Raw genomic sequence first — 18059 nt, 5'->3', positions numbered from 1 at the left:
TAAAATATATATAAAAAGTAGTGTAGGTGTCTATCACATTTAAATTTTGTATTCATTTTTTTTATGACGAGAGAGAAGATATAATACAAAACTGAATGTGTCTAGTCATACCTTACACATTTTGGTCATAGAGTCATTTCCATTAATTAATTAATTAATTAAGTTTATTTGTTGAGATAAAGAACCACATGATTGGATTAGTCCATGAGTGCAATCAGGTTAGGTTGGGCCAGGTTTTTATAAAATCCTAGCCCTAACTCTTAAGTCTTCTTAACTCAATCCAAGTTCAGTCTACCAGCCCAACCTAATCCTAGCAGGCTCAACCCAAATTAGTCTGACCCTAATTAACCTTGATTGAGTTGGGCTAAGACAGGTTGGCTCCAATTGATTGTGGTAACCTTATTTTTGTCATTCTAAGACTAGGCAATTTCGGCGTAACTGTTTATTTGATTGCAAGTATGATATTATTATGTATATATACCCATCTGTGGGTTGCCCAGATGGTTAGGGCAGATTGAGGATTGTGTGGATAGGCACACGGTCCTAGGTTTGATTCTTCATCTGTGTATTTACGATTTAAGTGGAGACTGTGACGGTGGGTTGTTGCCCCAGTTTCCTCCAGGGATTAGTCGAGGTGTGCGTAAACTGGGCCGGACACCTTGGTTAACAATAATTATATATGACCCTATCCAATCTCCGACATGTTTATTAATCGGGCGTTCACGGTGCAGGTAGCTAGCTCGTCTGGATGTTTAAACCCACTTAAGAAAATAATTTTAGGGTAGAGATGTTTAAAGCCCATTTAAACTTAAATAGGTCCGTAGCATGGTCTTTTGAAAGCCCATGCCTAGCTTTGGATTCCCAAAGCTACCCTAAGATGGAGTTGAGATATCTCAGCTTAGATCTATTCATGCCGGGTTCAGGGAGAATGGTCTTGGCCTTGTTTTCTTCTCGTTTTCATAGCATATTTTTACACATCTCAGTTCTACTAAGATCTAGCAGGGGACACAACTTCATCAATCAGACTCGGACGCGGAGGGATTGGAATCCACCTATTCTTATGCTGACTTACCCCACCCCACCTAGTGGGACTAAACAAAAAACTACAACCTACGCTTTGGGAACACTACCTTAGAAAAGTAGAAGAAGAAAAAATTGTAACCAAAATATGTATGTTTTTAGTATATTAAATCAAGGATGCATAATTTTGTATCTAAAATGATAAACTGAGAATTTATAACCTTCTATTGATTCTCCCTTGTCTTATATTAAAACATTATTTAAGTAAAGGTTAAAAAAAAATATTCTTCAGATAATTTGGAAACGACTTACCATTTTGTTAATCTTAAGAACTATCATTATTTTGCACATTTTTCAAGTACATATATAAAATAGTAACATTTAATTAATTTTGAAAGAAGAAGTTTGCTTTTCGAAGAGAAAAATAATGATAAAACTTCTTGTTCATCAACTTTGATTATAGCAAGATTTTTTTTTTCTTTGATCGATAGTGTGTGTATAAAGCAGCGGTCAATCCAAGGCCTAAGCCTAGGCCCTAACTTCGACCTTGAAAACTTAATTCTAACCAGCCCGTTAAAAGCCCAACCTTAAAAGCTAAAACCAATTTCTACCAGGAAAACAAAAAAAAAGCTAAAACGAATAAAATAGAAAGAAGATTAAATTTTGGCACATTAAAGAAGATAATTTAGTATCGACTAAAAAACAAACACACAAAAGAGCCCAATTCTAACAAACACGCTTTAGAATGAAGCACATATGAACCCTAGTGCAGTATTAGGAGTAATTTGTAGGGCCACCCTCCATTAGTGCGTTGTTCACCATCTTTCTCCCCTCCTGTTCCTACTCTGCATATATAATGGCATGCAGGATGATTAGTATAAAAATAAGGAAAAATTAAGGAGGAAAAAGTAAAAGGAAAGTGGGCAGGAAGGGAAGGGAAGAAAAGGAAACTAACCCATTGCCTTTAGTAAAAAGGAGAGAAGGACGACGACAATGGCGAGGCCAGCCAATACCCCAACGATAATGGCCACTGATTTTCCAACTTGGTCATCGTTGGAAGAATCTAAGTACAATCCCGCCAACACCAAAAGCAAAAGCATTGGAATTAATACTTCTCTCTGAAATTTTTCTCAAAAGCCCACCACCCATATCTCTCTCTCTCAAAAAAATAAAAAATAAAAAATAAAAAATAAAAAATAAAATAAAATAAAATAAATAAAATAAAAAGAAAAAATAAAATTTCTATTGGTCAGCCCAGTTGGATTCTATTGGGCTTAGTTGGTCCTTACCAATTTAGGGACGGCCCCACATCTTTTCTGTCCATTTAAAGCCAAGGGATGGAAATTTAAGTAATCGGGCTTGGAATGCCAAGGGATGGATCGGTTTTCAGTCCATAATTGAGCTCAAAGTAATTAGGCTAATCAAGCTTTAACAGGCTAGTTGACTAATTGGGTTATAAAAGATCCTTAAACAAGATATAACCAGTCTAAATAGACTAAAACATGCTATAAATGATTGGTTATAATATTCAGTGAGTCGTGATTGAGTGACTGACGAGCCACTACTTTGCATCTAGATTGCCTCGATTATTAATTGGTCAATGCTTGAACCTGACACGTTTAGTAATTATTCAGATCCAGTTTCAGTTTATATGGGCCAACTTTTGACACCCCTACACCCAAGGGTCTGAAAAATGTGAGTGTTTTGCTTTTCATCATTCTAAATATATTAGAGACCTAAGAGAGTGCGTCACAGAATGTTTCTACTACTCTTTTTGTATATTTAAGATGAATTAGTAAAATAATATGGAGTGAAGTTCCGCACCCTCCTACCAAAAAAAAAAAGTTCCGCACCCTCTACTGCCTTAGCATTGTGGATAAAGGAACTAAAGAACTGTTTGACCCTTAGGGAACCTTTTAAGTGGGCTCGCTGGACCCTATAGTTTTCTTTTGGAATGATAGTGAAGAGGATCTTTGTCATAGATATAAAAGAACTTCTATCAATATGATTAAGGAAGGAACATCTTGAAAACGACACAATTGATGAGGATATTCTCTCTTAAAAAGCTACATTGGATGGCAAGTCTTTCTATTTACAATTTGGGTTTTCTTTCTTATGTATTACTATGCCTAATGAATAATGAAGTATAACGTTTCACTATTTACCACAAGTGGTGGTAATAGCAAAGCGTAATACTCCACTCGGAGTAGTGATGCCTACAATTGAATGACCCTTCAAAATTTACACTTCTGATCTTAAAGTGTATTTTTTCTTCTCTTGAAGGGTCTTCTAATGTATAAGATTACCAAATATTTCAGAGCTGAAAATTTTAGAAAATTAGAAAGGAAAAAAAAGGGGGGTAGGGGGGTAGGGGGTAGGGGGTAGGGGGTGGGGGAGGAGGGAAATGAATTCACCTGAGGATGAATCATAGTACCCAGAAGCCCAATATTTAGAATAACACTTAGCCAAGTAAACATCAGCCGCTGCTGCCGATCCACAAACATTCTTCAGCTTTGAAACAGCTTCAGAGAGACAAGAAGAGCAATCTGCAGAGCTCAAATCACCCAAACACTGAACCACACCTTCCACCAACCCTAAACTACTAACTCTGAAACCAGTTGCTGTCTCCAAGTCTGCAATAACATCATCTCTACGCTTAAAGAACTCAACATCACCACCAACACTTCCACTACATTTCTTGTGCATAAGGTTGGTTTCTAGCTTCCCCAAGAAATCAAAGCTCTCATACCTCACAAAACAACCATCTAATTGTAAACTAGCTCCTCTGCAGTTAGGACAGAGCAGAGTGATCTGGCTTACAGCGTTTTGGGTGCAACTGCCACATTCTGTGGTCTTTAAGTCTCCCCTACACTGATAAAGACCATAGACTGAAACGTCCGGCGAAGCGGAGGTGCTGTTTCCGATAGCGAAGCTGTTGAAAGTAGACTGAGAACCTGAGGTAGCAATGGAAGATAATAGAGATTTGAGGTTGGTCTCAAAGGGTGTGTTGGGTTGGTATTTCTCTTGAGAGCAGCCTCCATAGATGAAGATGAAAGCTTTCACTTGATGGGCATAGAGGGAAGAGAAAAGAAGGAAGAGAGTGGAGAGATTCAGCGCTAATGAGATGATGGTGGCCTTGTGAAAATAAGGATGTTGAAGGTTCCTCTTCCTCCACATCTTTGATCTTGCACTTGTGCAAACCCTTGTGGGAGATGGGCTTTTTCATGCTTTTGGTGATTTTTGGGCTTTTGACTTGTTGAGGCTGAGCCTTCTGCCTTGGCTCCAAAGAAAGAGCTAATTGTGGCCCTACACCCAACTCACCATTTGGTCAGTGGTCAAAAATCAGAAAAGTGGTTGGACCACTGGTTGAACCAAAGTAGCAACCAAATGGTCTGACAGCTGTTTCTGATTCCCCATGCAAAGTAGGGTACTGGTATCTGAAGCTATTACAATTACAGATTAGGGAGGTAGCTGCCTAGCTGGGGGCTTACTTGAGTTTTTTTTTTGGTAGAAAGGCCCTTAATTGAGTTGGTTGGCCTACTTCACTCCAATTATGCAAGGTTACAGATGGGCTGGGCTCAACTAATCGTAACTGGATGACCCAGTCTGAACTATGAACCGTGTCTGATTGTCTACCTTTGCGCGTGTATGTAGTTATGTATGTCTAACCATGGGCTCCCTACCGGGGCCCAAAGTTTGTAGAAAGTACTTTGTTCACATGTCAAGATTTAGCACTGCTGGGCCCACCATCGGTATTATGATAGCTGTGCAAGGATCTTTTGTCTAGTTATCCAAGGTAGCTTTAATAACCTTTTTTTTTTTTTGTAATTATATCCAATAATGTATATCCAATCTTTTATTGGTCTACCAAAAAAAAATATATATATATATATATATATCTAATTTTATTGCGCATCTTGGGGCTCCTTTTGGTTGCAATGGGATGGGAATTAAAGGAAAGAAAAGTGAAATTTTCAGATTTTGAAAAGGATTTTTTTGTAATAATCACCTCATGTGACTATATTAATAACTCCAAATTATTCCATATTTTGATTATTAAATTTCAATTTCCTTTATATCAAAAACCATTTGCTATAAAATGCAAAGAAAATTACATGTAAACAAATATTCGACAAGACCTATACACAAGGACAGAATTGATGACCAGAGGGAGCTTCGGTGGTGAACTCTCTGATGTTAAAGTCAGAAACTGTGACACGTAGTATAACAGGAATTCGGAAATCTGAGAAGAAGAATGCTTTGCATGGGACTTAACGAATCTGGTTTTGTTTGACTATCCACTATTACCGTTGTGGATGGCCCTTGAGCTTCAATCTTGGCAATGGGTGCGAACGAGAGTCGTGGACTTTGGCAGTTACAACTGTGACGACATTGGCATGCGTGGACGCCGTGGAAGCTAGTGGACATGTGGACATCAGTCGAAGAAGTCTTCACAATTACATGAGATCATAGGGTAATCATGACAAAAATTTATTTTTAAAGGTTGAAAATTTCACTTACAACCAAGCATATATGTGATCCATTTGTTCAAAAATGTCTATTTGGATCAATTCCGATCTTCTTTGTATGGGGATTGAGTTTCTCCACTCCACAATCAAGGGAGGTTTGAATACTGTGTCTAGGGTATCATGTAACAGTAGAGAGCAGTTTCAACCATTCATAAATTAGGGGCTTTTCCTTCTCACGGGATGAAGGAAAACTTCCTCTTATTTCTTGTTTTTTCATAATTTTTCTTCCCAAATGGTTCAAAGAATTAGGATCAAATCACTTGAATCAGCTGATTCAGATGAAAATTAGAAATGGCCAATCTGATGCAATGATTTTTTTTTCCTATTTATTTCTGGTATATTCCTTGCCAATTATTGTGGAATTGGATTGACCTATTCAGACTTCTTGAACCATGCATGAGCTCCACTACCTAGATAAAGGAAAGCTAGGCCTATAAATAAGGATTGTAGGAAAAGAAACGAAACTTAAAATGTATTGATGAAAAGGAAAGTAAGTGTATAAGATGAGAACTTTGAGACTTGATTGAAGACGAGAGTTTCAGGGATTCAGATCCTCTCCAACCGTTGAAACACCCAACGCAGCATCCCATAGCCATAACTCTATCGAGACTTGACTGAAGGCAATGCTAACTTATTAGGATTGTAAAAGAAATTTGAGAAGTACTGTTGGAAAAGAAAAGAAACTTAAAATGTAATGGGAAAAGGGGGGGGGGGGGTAAGCGTATAAAAACTTTGAGATTTGATTTAGAACAAAAGTTTTAGAGATTCATATCCTCTCCAACCGTTGGGACGCCCAACACAGCATCCCACCGCTTGGATGAATCAATAGAGTTACTTAAAATGGGAAAAAGGGGAGTAAGAAAGAAAATGGAAAAGAGTTGGCCTTAATTCATACTACTTGAACCATGCATGAACTCCACTACCTAGATAAAGGAAAGCTAGGCCTAGAAATAAGGATTGTAGGAAAAGAAACGAAACTTAAAATATATTGACGAAACGGAGAGTAAGTGTATAAGATGAGAACTTTGAGACTTGATTGAAGGCAAAAGTTTCAGGGATTCAGAAGAGTAAGTGTATAACATGAGAACTTCGAGACTTGATTGAAGGCAAAAGTTTCAGGGATTCAGATCCTCTCCTTGAAACACCCAACGCAACATCCCATAGCTATTCAGAAAGTGGAAAGGAGTGCGTTATTAGCATGACGCTCTAACCAACTAAGCTAATAGGGCATTTGATAGACAAAAATTACATTTTTATTATAGGAACATTCTCTAGCTAAATTTATTTTTAAATCAGATATTCTTATCTGCCACGTGGATGGTTCGTTTGATTAATTCATTGTAGATAGATTACCTTGGGATGGTTATGGGGTCAATTAATTAAAATAATTATAACTTTGTCCCAACGTTTCAAATATGACATGACCTTTAATCCTTTTAAGGCTGAATTAGTCATGTTTTAAAATTCGCACGGTCCCAGGTTTGAGTTCCCATCTATTTATCTATGATTTAAATAAAGATCATGATGATCGGTTGCTGTATTAGTCTCCTCGAGAATTAGTCGTAGTACAAGTAAACTGACCCGAACACCTTAGTTAACTAAAAAAAAAAAACCCATAAACAAATTCACGCTACATTAGACCTATCACAAGGAAGATAATTGTTGTTAGTTATTTGACTTGTTCAAAACCTTTTAATTCCCATGTTGTTCCTCCATAATTGTAGTTTGAATTATCCCTTGTTTTGACTCCCTTGTCATAACTACATCATAATTGGAAAAACATAGAACAAAAATAATTTGAATATAATTAGTGCAAAAAGCTATGGGTTTAAAGTTGGCAAGATTGAAAATCTCCTTCCTTTTGTAAGCTCAACACTGATATCTCATGGAAATGTTCATCACAATAGGAGTTTAGGAGTGTTTATTCCAAACTCTAAGGCACAGGTGTGTATTTAGTTGTCTGAGAAGACAACATTTAACTCCATTCTAATAGGTGAGGCAATGGCGGTAGTTCATTGTTTGAGGCTCTCAGATTGTATTAATAAGTAGTTGGTAGAGTCTGCTTGGCAAGAGCTCGTTTTATATAGCAACTGTGTGCTCTCCACGCTCTACTAAATAAATTTCGTTTATCCCCAAAAAAAAAAAAAAATGTTCTTTGATATTATCTAACAATAATAAGGAATTAGCTAGGTTGATACTCAAAGTTCTGATCTAGCTATAACCTTTATCATTGATGTAGCTAAATCATCAATAGCTGTTAGCTTACTTTCCTAAAGGGGGAAAAAAATTTGATGTAGCCAAATCATCAAGAGCTGTTAAACTTACCTTCCATACTTAAATTCCTGATAAGAAAAAAAGGACATCAAAATAAAATAGATCATAGATCTCATTCCCCCAAAAAATTGGAACTCCCCACTTTAAAATTGGGAACTGTTAGAGAAGCCCATCTTAAAACTCGGAACTCCCTATGTGAAATGGGGTGTGGTGGTCACCTACAAGGGAGATACTTGATATTGTAAATTTAATGCCACTCATAAATACTAGCTTAATTATTTTTTTTATTTGAATTGAACCCTAAATTATATTCAAGATTATTTGAATTCAAATCTTGATCCCCCCTGATCATATCTAAACGGCTAAGGATGTTAATCAAATGTAGATTTTTGACTCCTAATGTTATGATCTCAGCAAAGATAAGTACCGCCACAATGGTAGATATGGATGATCAAGATAGGCCAACCCCCTTAGAGCTTTAGTCTCACCCAACATTTACAATAGCTTCTTCTTCTTGGGTAGAACAACAACCCTTTTCAATTGAGAAGTGATTCAACTCCTAACCATAGAAAAAAGCTATTTTCTTGTAGAAAAATATTTCTATTTCAGCTTTACCTATGATGCCCTCAACAAAACTTGGTAACTTGGGGCAGTCTTAATTGGTTAGGCGATCATATTTTCTCTTCCTACAATAATAATAATAATAGTGATAATAATAATAATAAATACTAATGTACATAAATTATAATTGGGAAGAAAAATGAAAAAAAAAAATCATAGAATAACAAATCTATATACTTTATTTGTTACGTCAATGTGAAGAAACCAGCTACAACAATACTTACAGATGGTTATCGATCATAACTACCACAAAAAGAAAAAAAAAAAAAAAAAAAAAAAAAAAAAAAGGCCAAAATTGGATTTTTGTTTTGGTAAGGAACCATAATCCTTTTTTTTCTTTTTTTGGTAAAAGAGAGACCATAAATTGGCGAGCTTTCCTTTCTTTTATGATCGTCGATTTTTTTTAACGTCATAATCAACATGATCGACTGCGACGCTTCAATTCCTTTTTCCGGGAATTCTCGCCGGCGGCAATCCTCGTTTTCACGTTCTCGAAATCCGATACATGGCAGGGGATGATAATACCACCTGGATGCCGAAACCCGTATTCCCTCTCTGTCTCTCTCAACAATTCCGCGAACAGTGGGTGGTTGAAGTACATCACAGGGACCAAGAACCGATGTGAGTATCCGTCTTTCTCCCTAACGTACACCGCCAAATATCCTTTTGGCGCCGCCGTCGCCGGCTTCGCTTTTAATGGTTTCTGCCCTAGACGATTATACCCGGACGCCGGTGTCGCACAACATAGCCCCTTCACTCCTTGCTTAAGACTACGACCCCAGTCGCAGATTTTCGACATCGTCTTGCTTTTAGTACTCCTTGGTAGTAATGGAGCCTCTAAGCGATTGTACAAGGGTTGCTTCCGTTTACACGTCAGAGCCCATTTGAATACAGTCGAGATCTTTCGTCCCAGCCTGAAACCCCTAATCTTCCGCATGGTTTTCAGAATTCTGTACAAATTGAAGAGTAGATGCGATGGAGAAAGATAAAGATTGAATTTTTATGGATGAATTCACAGTTCTGGGGATTGGGTTCAGAAGAAGGGCCAAGGGTCGGCGGTCGACATGGTGAGCCAGAACAGATTTAGACAGCCTTCGGAGAGGAAAATTGGAATATTAGGCATGAAGAGGGAGTAGGGAACTTTGACTCTGGTATCAGATGGAAGAGAGATTCATCCAATCGATCCAATGGAATCGATTGGAGCTTCTCTTTGAGTGTTTCCTCTGTAATCTCCTATATATTATTTTGCGTCTTCTATGGTGGTGGTGGGTGGAGGCTGAGTTGGAGTTGGAGGGGTGGTGTTGATGAAACAGAGGACTACTTAAAGGTTCCTTTGTTTGGGGACTGCAAATCCTTGTATCCTTGTATAATGAATGAAAAAAAAGGATGAAGGAAAGAGGTCGTGAAAGTTCAGAATTTTAGGGAGAGAGAGAGAGAGAGAGGTCAAGATCAGCAGGCAAGGATGAATCTGCAATGAAAGACTGAAGGAAAGTGAAATGGGGACGAAGTTAAATAGAGAAGGCGACTGCAGAGTGAGGACTTAGGAGAGATGTGAAGGACAGACGAAAAGTCAGATCATGAGATAAGATCCGATGCTTTCGCGGAGATTTCTGCTTTCGGATCGGATTAGGAATTGGAAAACTTAATCCAATTACGTTTGGGGATTATCTTTCTCTTTTATTTATTTCTATATTTATTTAGAGGGGTGAGGTTTTTAATTGGTAAAACGAAAACAGTGAAATGGGATGAAGCCTGTAATGGTAATGGGTGTGAACCCGATTATCCGAATCAATGCCTCATATTTGAGAAGGCATAAATTTTTTTTTGCGATGAGACAATGAATAACAGTAAGGATTCAACGATTAACTTGATGAGAAGTGTAGGAGGGTGGCTTGCGTGAACATTCCTTGTGTCTGTTTCTCTCCTTCAAATAAGGAGAGAGGTGTATTTTCACACACACACACACATATATATATATATATATAGACACATGAGAGCTCTAGCATAAGCCGCAGTAACATTGTATACATAGGTTACCAATTTTTTTTTATCTATTAGTCTCTTCTCATTATAGAGGTAGTTATGTTACCGTAGGAAAGAGGAGAGAGAAAGACACATGGAAGTACTAGCATATGCTACATAGCACTCTTTCTATTAGTGTTGGGTGGTCTTTTCATCCCTTCCTATGTTTGGGTTTAAGGATGTGACAGTCAAGGATTTAGTTATTGGTATCCGAATCGATCTCGATTGATACCTGATGCCGCAAAAATTGATCGGATCATCTTCCCTGCAGTTCCTGGTGCTTTGACTGACCTACACAGAAGAGATGACAGGGGAGAGCCAGGCTGACCCGACGGGGACTCTCCAATGCCTAAGTCAGATCTTTCCACAGCAGATGCTCAAGAGAGTTTTTACAGTAAAAGAAGTGATTGATCCATCCCCTATGATGGAGGCTTACCTTGGTATTTATAGGCTGCTGATGGAGAGAGAAGGAAGGGCGTTTGTGGATAATCCTGTTTAGGCATAGAGTCCTTGAGGGGAGTGTCTCCATGATTCTCGGAGTATTTCGAGTTCCAGGGCATATTTTGAAAATATTCTCCATTGATCTCGGAGGTGCAAGTCATGAGAGGGGTGGACGCCTCTGATGACGTGTAGTGGATAGAGTCCTGCCCCCGTGATCAGGGATCACGTCCCTTAAATGTAGGAGTGGATGCGTGCACGTTTCTGGGTGCTTTATTTGACTGTGCCGAGCTGAGGTGACAGGTTGGTTGAGCCGAGGTGACTGGTAGCACGGCCTAATGGAGGGCCGATCTGCAGCATTGGTCAGGACGATCTCTGCCCATGCCGGGTTCTAGGGCATATTTTGGAAATATTCTCCATTGATCTCGAAGGTGCAAGTCGTGAGAGGGGTAGACGCCTCTAATGACGTGTAGTGGATAGAGTCCTGCCCCTGTGATCAGGGATCACGTCCCTTAAATGTAGGAGTGGATGCGTGCACGTTTCTGGGTGCCTTACTTGACTGTACTGAGCCGAGGTGACTAGTAGCACAGCCTGACGGAGGGCCGAGGTGACAGCACGGCCTGTTGGAGGGCCGAGGTGGCAGCACGGCCTGATGGAGGGTCGAGGTAGTAGCATGGCCTGAGGAGATGCCGAGGTGGTAGCACGGCCTGATGGAGGGCCGAGGTGGCAGCACGGCCTGATGGAGGGCCGAGACAGTAGCACGGCCTGATGAGATACCAAGGTGGCAGCACGGCCTGATGGAGGGCCGAGGTGGCAGCATGGCCTAATGGAGGGCCGAGATAGTAGCACGGTCTGATGAGATACCAAGGTGGCAGCATGGCCTGATGGAGGGCCGAGGTGGCAACAAAGCCTGATGGAGGGCCGAGGTGGCAGTATGGCCTGATGGAAGGCCTAGGTGGCAGCACTGCCTGATGGAGGGCTGAGGTGGTAGCATGGCCTGATAAGAGGCCGAGGTGGCAGCATGGCGTCGAGATGCCGAGGTGGTAGCACGGCCTGATGGAGGGCCGAGGTGTAGCATTGGTTAGGACGATCCCTGCGCGTGCCGTGGTTGGGAAGAAATACCCTCATCAATACCAATAGATTTGGATCGATTAATATTACCCTTATCATATCCAATCCAACACCAATACCAATACCTAAAACCATCGAAGTAATTGAAATTATAATTAGCAATCCGAATCGGATTGTGTGTCAAAGAGAAGGAAAAAACTATTCCAAAGTCCCCGGGCATATTCTATTATATTGTTTGATGTTCTATGGTCCCACTTATGAATCATAACTGCCCGTCCACTGATTTCCCGGTCACAAAATGAAGGTTAAAGTCTGCGCTCGAGGTGCCGGATCTAACGATTAAGTCCACGTGGCAATTTTTTAGCTACTCCCTTCCCAAGATCAGGGCTGAGTGAGATGAGATAAGTGAGCTCGAACCAGTTCAGGTCAGACTGAGCTAGTGGTGTCAATCGGTAATTTTGGTCGAATTGAACCAGTCTTTAGTGTCGATTGGGTCAAACTGAAGCCAGTCCAATAAGATGAAGATCGGTATCAATTTTGATCCGATTTGAGGTTTGTGACATATTGGGTAAAATGGTTCTTATCAGTTTTTCATCAAGTTCGTTCATTTCAAATTTGTATATTAAAGATAAAAGTTTCTATGCACGATCATGCATGTGCACGGCTAGCATTATGTGCAATCAGATAACTATTTATGCTCAATCAAAATGACATAAACACCCCCTACCCCCTAATTTGACGAAGTTGATGAGAGAATCTCACATGCACATATGTTTTTCCCGAATAATAATTATGCAAAAGTTATTTTTTGATTTTTTTTATTTTTATTCGGTTTGATTTCTATCGGTATTATGAAAAACCTAGGAAGATTCAACCCAAGATTCGATTGAATTCAATCTACGATGAACTGGTCGGTCCAATCAGACCAATTCGAGCTGAAATTTGACACCTTACAATTAGAAGTAAGGTAAGATTCCCTTCATGCCTTACATGTCTCTAACCCTGATGAGCATAGACTAGGTCACTAATGATCGAGCTGGTGTTTGGCACCATGGAAACCAAAAACCCATGGATGACCAGACAAATAAGGAATTGAACTAGACTTCATTTCCTCAGAACCTGGATCACCCATCGATACATGAACGTTTCATGTACGTCACTATTAATAATGGTGTTAATATCAAATCGGAAGTGAATCGATTTGTTTACATCAGAATCATGAAAACCGGTAGATAAATGAATCGGTTTTGATTTAAAAATGAAACTGTTTATAAGATGATTCAGTTTTGATTTTAAATATTTAAACTGGTTAACCTAATTAAGTTTTGATTTATATATATATATATATATATTAAATAAATCACCCTATCCTCAATTTTAAACACCCTTGTGACTTCACCCCATATTGATGAAATTATGCATGCTTTTTCTAAAAGCAATAATTCAAAATTCAAAAATATTGTTTGAGTTTATATTAAATAATAATTATTTATATTTTTAATATGAAAATTAACTTGTGTGTTAAATAATTGTTTATATATATTTTTTTAGATTAAGTTTTTTTTAGTGCAAAAAATTATATGAAACCATTAAGAAATTGTATACTGTTTACGAAACGATTTGTTTTTAATTTTATTATATAAAATCATTTATTAAATGGTATGATTTTAGATTTTATCTATGACACCATAAACTGTATGATATTTTCTTATCTAAAGAAAAAAAAAATGTATAACATGTGCCTCATAATTCCATGAATACTCTTCTCCGCATTCAAAATAGCCAACATATGAAACACTTGTCATCAACTAATCCTGTAGAAGCGGCAGAAAAATATTTTGTTTTTCTATTAAATAAAAAAGTTATTCCATAATAGTGATCATGGGAACTAACCAACTCGAGCGGTGATAGAATAAGGGTTTTCTTCCACTAGGCTACTAACCATGATATCATGGTGGTAAAACATTTTTTTTTCTTTAATTAAATAAAAAAATAGTAATCCTCAGTAATGACCACTGTTAGTTAAAACGGGAACGGCAAAAAAACAGAGACGTACGGTACGTGTTTTAAACAGATAAAAACGATGAACGGTACGGTCAAAAAAATGGTCAAAAAAACAGGAAATGTCAAACGGACGGAAACGAACGGTACGAGTATTAAACATGTAGTTTTCAAAAAAACGAAACCAAAAAAAGGGCAATATATCATCATGTAATTTGAGAGATTATTGCCTGTATACCTGCATCTAATGTTCTAAACTACATCAACATCAAACATTCATACATATATTATCCAAAATATAGCATCCAATGTAAATTCCAAATTAAAACTTAATACACCATATTAAAAAAGACATGTCCAAAATATATATAAAAAAAAAATCCATCCATCCATATCATCCAAGATGTCTAAAGAACTCAGTATCATTATAACAGGTCCAAAGATCAATGATAAAAAAAAAAAAAAAGAGATGTTAGCTTATAAAGAATAAAAATCAATGAAACATGCTTTTCCTACTTCAGAGTTAGAAGAGCTTGGATAAAGTTCTACCTAAAAAAACAAGAGAGAGAGAGAGAAAAAAAAGAATAAAAAAACTCAAAGAAAACTAAAGGGATCCCAGGACCAAAATATACGAAATACTTTTGCTTCATTTCCCTTCAATTATAGGATTTCTATAGTCGGCCATCTCCGTGATTTAAAACCTTGAAATAACCAAATTACCGGAAGATGGGAATGGTGTCTTAGTCGGGCTCGGGCTGTGTTGTCCCATAATTTTCGTAAGGTTCTGAAAAGAAATGCAGAAGCGAGAGATGGAGGGACGAAGAAAAAGATGCAAGGTCTTCAGCACCAGCAGCAGCAGTTGGCAGCTCTCCTCTCTGTTGTCCTCCCCAGAGACAACTCCTCCTCTTCACAGCAAAATATATAAAAGAGATGCTACTATACCTGCTATTGCTACTGTCGATGCCCGAGCCCGACTTCCGACTACCTACTCTTCTTCTTTTCTCGACTTCCGACGACTTCTGACGACTTCCGATGACTTCTGACGACCTGCTCTTCTTCTTTTTTATGAGTTTTCTTCAATTGACCAACGGAGAAGAAGGGTTCAGACTTCAGAGGACAACGAACCCAGTTTTCTTTAGTTTTTTGACCAACGGAGAAGAAGAGAGAGATGACAAGAGTCACGGACTCACGGGACTACGGCTACGGGATGTGATTTCAGAATTAGGGATTTGGGGAAGAAAACAAATGGAAGGGTTTTGAAGTTTTCATTAGTTTTGGGTTTTTTTTTTTTTTAAATAATATGAAAAAATTCCTATTTTCCCCTTACAAAACATATACACGTTTTAAACGCGTTTAAAACATTTTATACTGCCGTTTCTGTTTTTTTTCGCATTGTATAAAAGCATACGATAAAATGTGTTTCAAACGGTAATAAAACGCAAACGTATTTTAAACGCGTTTAAAACGTTTAACTAACAAGAATAATGACCATAGCAACCAATTAACTCGAACGATGATAGGACAAAAGCTTCTTTCCCCTAAGTCACCCAAATCGTTGGTACATTGGTTAAACCTTTTTTTTTATTTTAATGATGGAACAATGGGCTTCCTTCCACGGCTACTCAAGGGAGATGGAGTCATTTTTTTTTTTTTTTTTTTTTTTAATAAAGGGACACGAAGTCATGAAGTGATTGCAAGGGAAGTAGAACCTTCCGAAGAATTTACAACCAATGCTTAGAAATCCTAGAGGTAGTCAAACATGGAATATTTCTCTGGCATTTCTTTTCATAACGACCCTCCACGAGACCACCGCGATTGTTCGTCTGAAGCCAACATACTGACTGCTGGAATTAATTGATGACACCATGAGGGTGAAATGACCGCCACACATAATTCTCTTCTCCCTAAATTATGCGGGGAAGAAAAAATGCTACCCATATGTGCTTTTACTCTTGACGCTGTGAAAAGATAAAATATCCCTTTAGTTTTCATTGCGTCTTGTTTATGGGAGTAGAGCTCGTGGATGGTAGGGTTTTTTCTTCTATTATATTATTATTAGAAAAATAAGTCTAAAAGCCAGCATGGCCTTTACCTAAACATGAGGTGTGCATGACTTCTCTCTGATGATGCTTCCATGTGTATTTCTATTACATGCTAATATAGATGTCACATTATTTTTAAGAAACCCTCTTCCATTATTATTTTAAGGAGAGAAAAACCTTACTCATTTTCACATCTTTATTCTTTGTAGACAAACACAAAATGATGATATTACCCCTCACCAAAATGTCTCCACACAGTCTCCCATCGAACCTGTATAGTGGTATAACGATTGCTTCAGCTGATATGATTCTTTTAACCTTAGTTATTCTATCTCATTTTTTATTATTCTTCATTTATTTTTTTCTGGTCTTTGACTTCATTACATGTGGATCCCTCAAATTTTCCCTTCTCATCAATTTTTGCCCATACAAATCCCAAACCTGGCTTAAGAGAATGACCCCGTCATCTCCATACCAAGGTTGGTATCGATCACAATCGAAACTGATACGATATGGATTGATATTGGTAAAGATCGATTAAGGATTGAAAATCGTATCGTTTTCCCAGATCGGTCACCGAATCGGCTAGGATCAGTCAATTTATTTTATTTTATATTTTTTAATCTAACAAAAACGCCTGAACCCCTTTGTGTCCCAGAAACACCAATTCTCCTTGCAGCAACGAGACCCACTTTCTGGCCAGGAGGTGCACCACGGCGGACTGTGCTCGCATGCCCAATGTGTTGGTGGTTTCCTCCTCCATAAGGATGCTCCACTGGATTCATGGCAACACCACGAACCTTTGGCCAACAGTTCCTCTTCACCCTAAATTAATGGTACGCATTACCTGCCTTGAGCATGGGTTTCTCAGTCCTACCCCAACCAGCAACTTGCCCAATCATAGCTCTGCACCCACTTGGTACAATCTTCTTCGCACCGGAGGGAAGCTTGACTTTCGCGAGTGGGGCTCCTCGGCCTGGGTCGTGGATGATGTCGGAGGGCTACTTATTGTTGTTAAAAGTTGGAAGCCCTGTCGAATTGAACAATCCCAAAAGGTCATATTCCAGATACAATCTTACCATTCTTCTCTCGCCATCTCAACGCAAAACCCCATTTCCTAAATTTCTTCAAGGAAATAGAACCAGAAGAAGAGGCTAAGGTACTGAAAGCTTCAAGCTTTCAAAACTCAGTCACCCCCTAGCCCAGAGGAGATTCACACAATACCTTCCATCATTGAACACCCCATATCTCCCCGAGAAAATCGGATCCAAAACGCAAAACCAAATTCTATAACTTACTTGGCTCGCAGAACGATAAAATCGAGAAATTCCACAGATCAAATGAAGCAATAATCTGAATCGTTGGGTACTTACTCAAATTTCGATCGGAATCCGGTAATAATTCTGGTTAATTGTAGTGATGATTCCAAATCTCGGCACCGGCTTAGCAAAGTGACGAGCAGAGTATTTCTCTGAAATCAAAGATGACGAACGGAAGGTGACTTTCGCGAGTGGGGCGTCTCGGCCTGGGTCGTGGATGATGTCGGTCACGAGACTCACGACCCCTTCAGATACCCATATGGTTGAAATTTTTTTAACGGATCGGGTCGGATCGGTATCCGACACCCAAGACGATACCGATACCCATCTCAGGATCGGTCAGGTATCAATCTGGTCTCAGCCAATACCGATTCGATACTAACGATCCGGCCGATTCGATATAGATACTTGATTCCATGCTCCATGCACATGTCTGAATCTGGTATGAGCATCCGATGAGCGGGACCCATGAATTAGAACTCCTGTGTTGACAGTTGAAACGAAAAAGATTCATATTAAATTCTTCAGTAGACTATGCTTTTGTCTCTATGTAGGGGGCAGACCATAGATATTCCTATGGGATAAAGATCCAAAAGCCGTACGCAGATTAAGAATGAGCAGCCCCTGTTAGCCAGCGTCCTGTGGAATTTGTATTACCTCTCGTTCCGGCGTCCGTAGAGAACGCCATCGTCCGGTAGGAACTAGGAAGGCCGTAACTGCCT

At 38.8% G+C, this 18059-nt stretch overlaps 2 protein-coding genes across 2 annotated transcripts; both read right to left on the bottom strand.

Annotated features, from left to right (window-relative positions):
• Positions 1–1665: 1665 nt before the first annotated feature.
• Positions 1666–4256, bottom strand: LOC122081509 (plasmodesmata-located protein 8-like). Its single transcript, XM_042648658.1, has 3 exons — positions 3435–4256; positions 1976–2083; positions 1666–1865 (listed from the first exon to the last, which is right to left on the bottom strand). Exons 1-3 carry the CDS (start codon positions 4195–4197, stop codon positions 1861–1863), a joined length of 876 nt encoding a protein of 291 aa, XP_042504592.1. The 5' UTR covers positions 4198–4256; the 3' UTR covers positions 1666–1860.
• Positions 4257–8600: 4344 nt separating this feature from the next.
• LOC122082695 (auxin-responsive protein SAUR36-like) lies at positions 8601–10261 on the bottom strand. Its single transcript, XM_042650419.1, has one exon. The coding sequence runs from the start codon at positions 9379–9381 to the stop codon at positions 8860–8862; it is 522 nt and encodes a 173-aa protein (XP_042506353.1). The 5' UTR covers positions 9382–10261; the 3' UTR covers positions 8601–8859.
• Between the last annotated feature and the right edge of the window lie 7798 nt (positions 10262–18059).

Source organism: Macadamia integrifolia, chromosome 6 (assembly GCF_013358625.1).
Source record: "Macadamia integrifolia cultivar HAES 741 chromosome 6, SCU_Mint_v3, whole genome shotgun sequence".
In the NCBI taxonomy this organism is placed as follows: domain Eukaryota; kingdom Viridiplantae; phylum Streptophyta; class Magnoliopsida; order Proteales; family Proteaceae; genus Macadamia; species Macadamia integrifolia.
The sequence above is the reverse complement of the archived record's forward strand: the minus strand, read 5'-3'. Positions and strand labels throughout refer to the sequence as shown.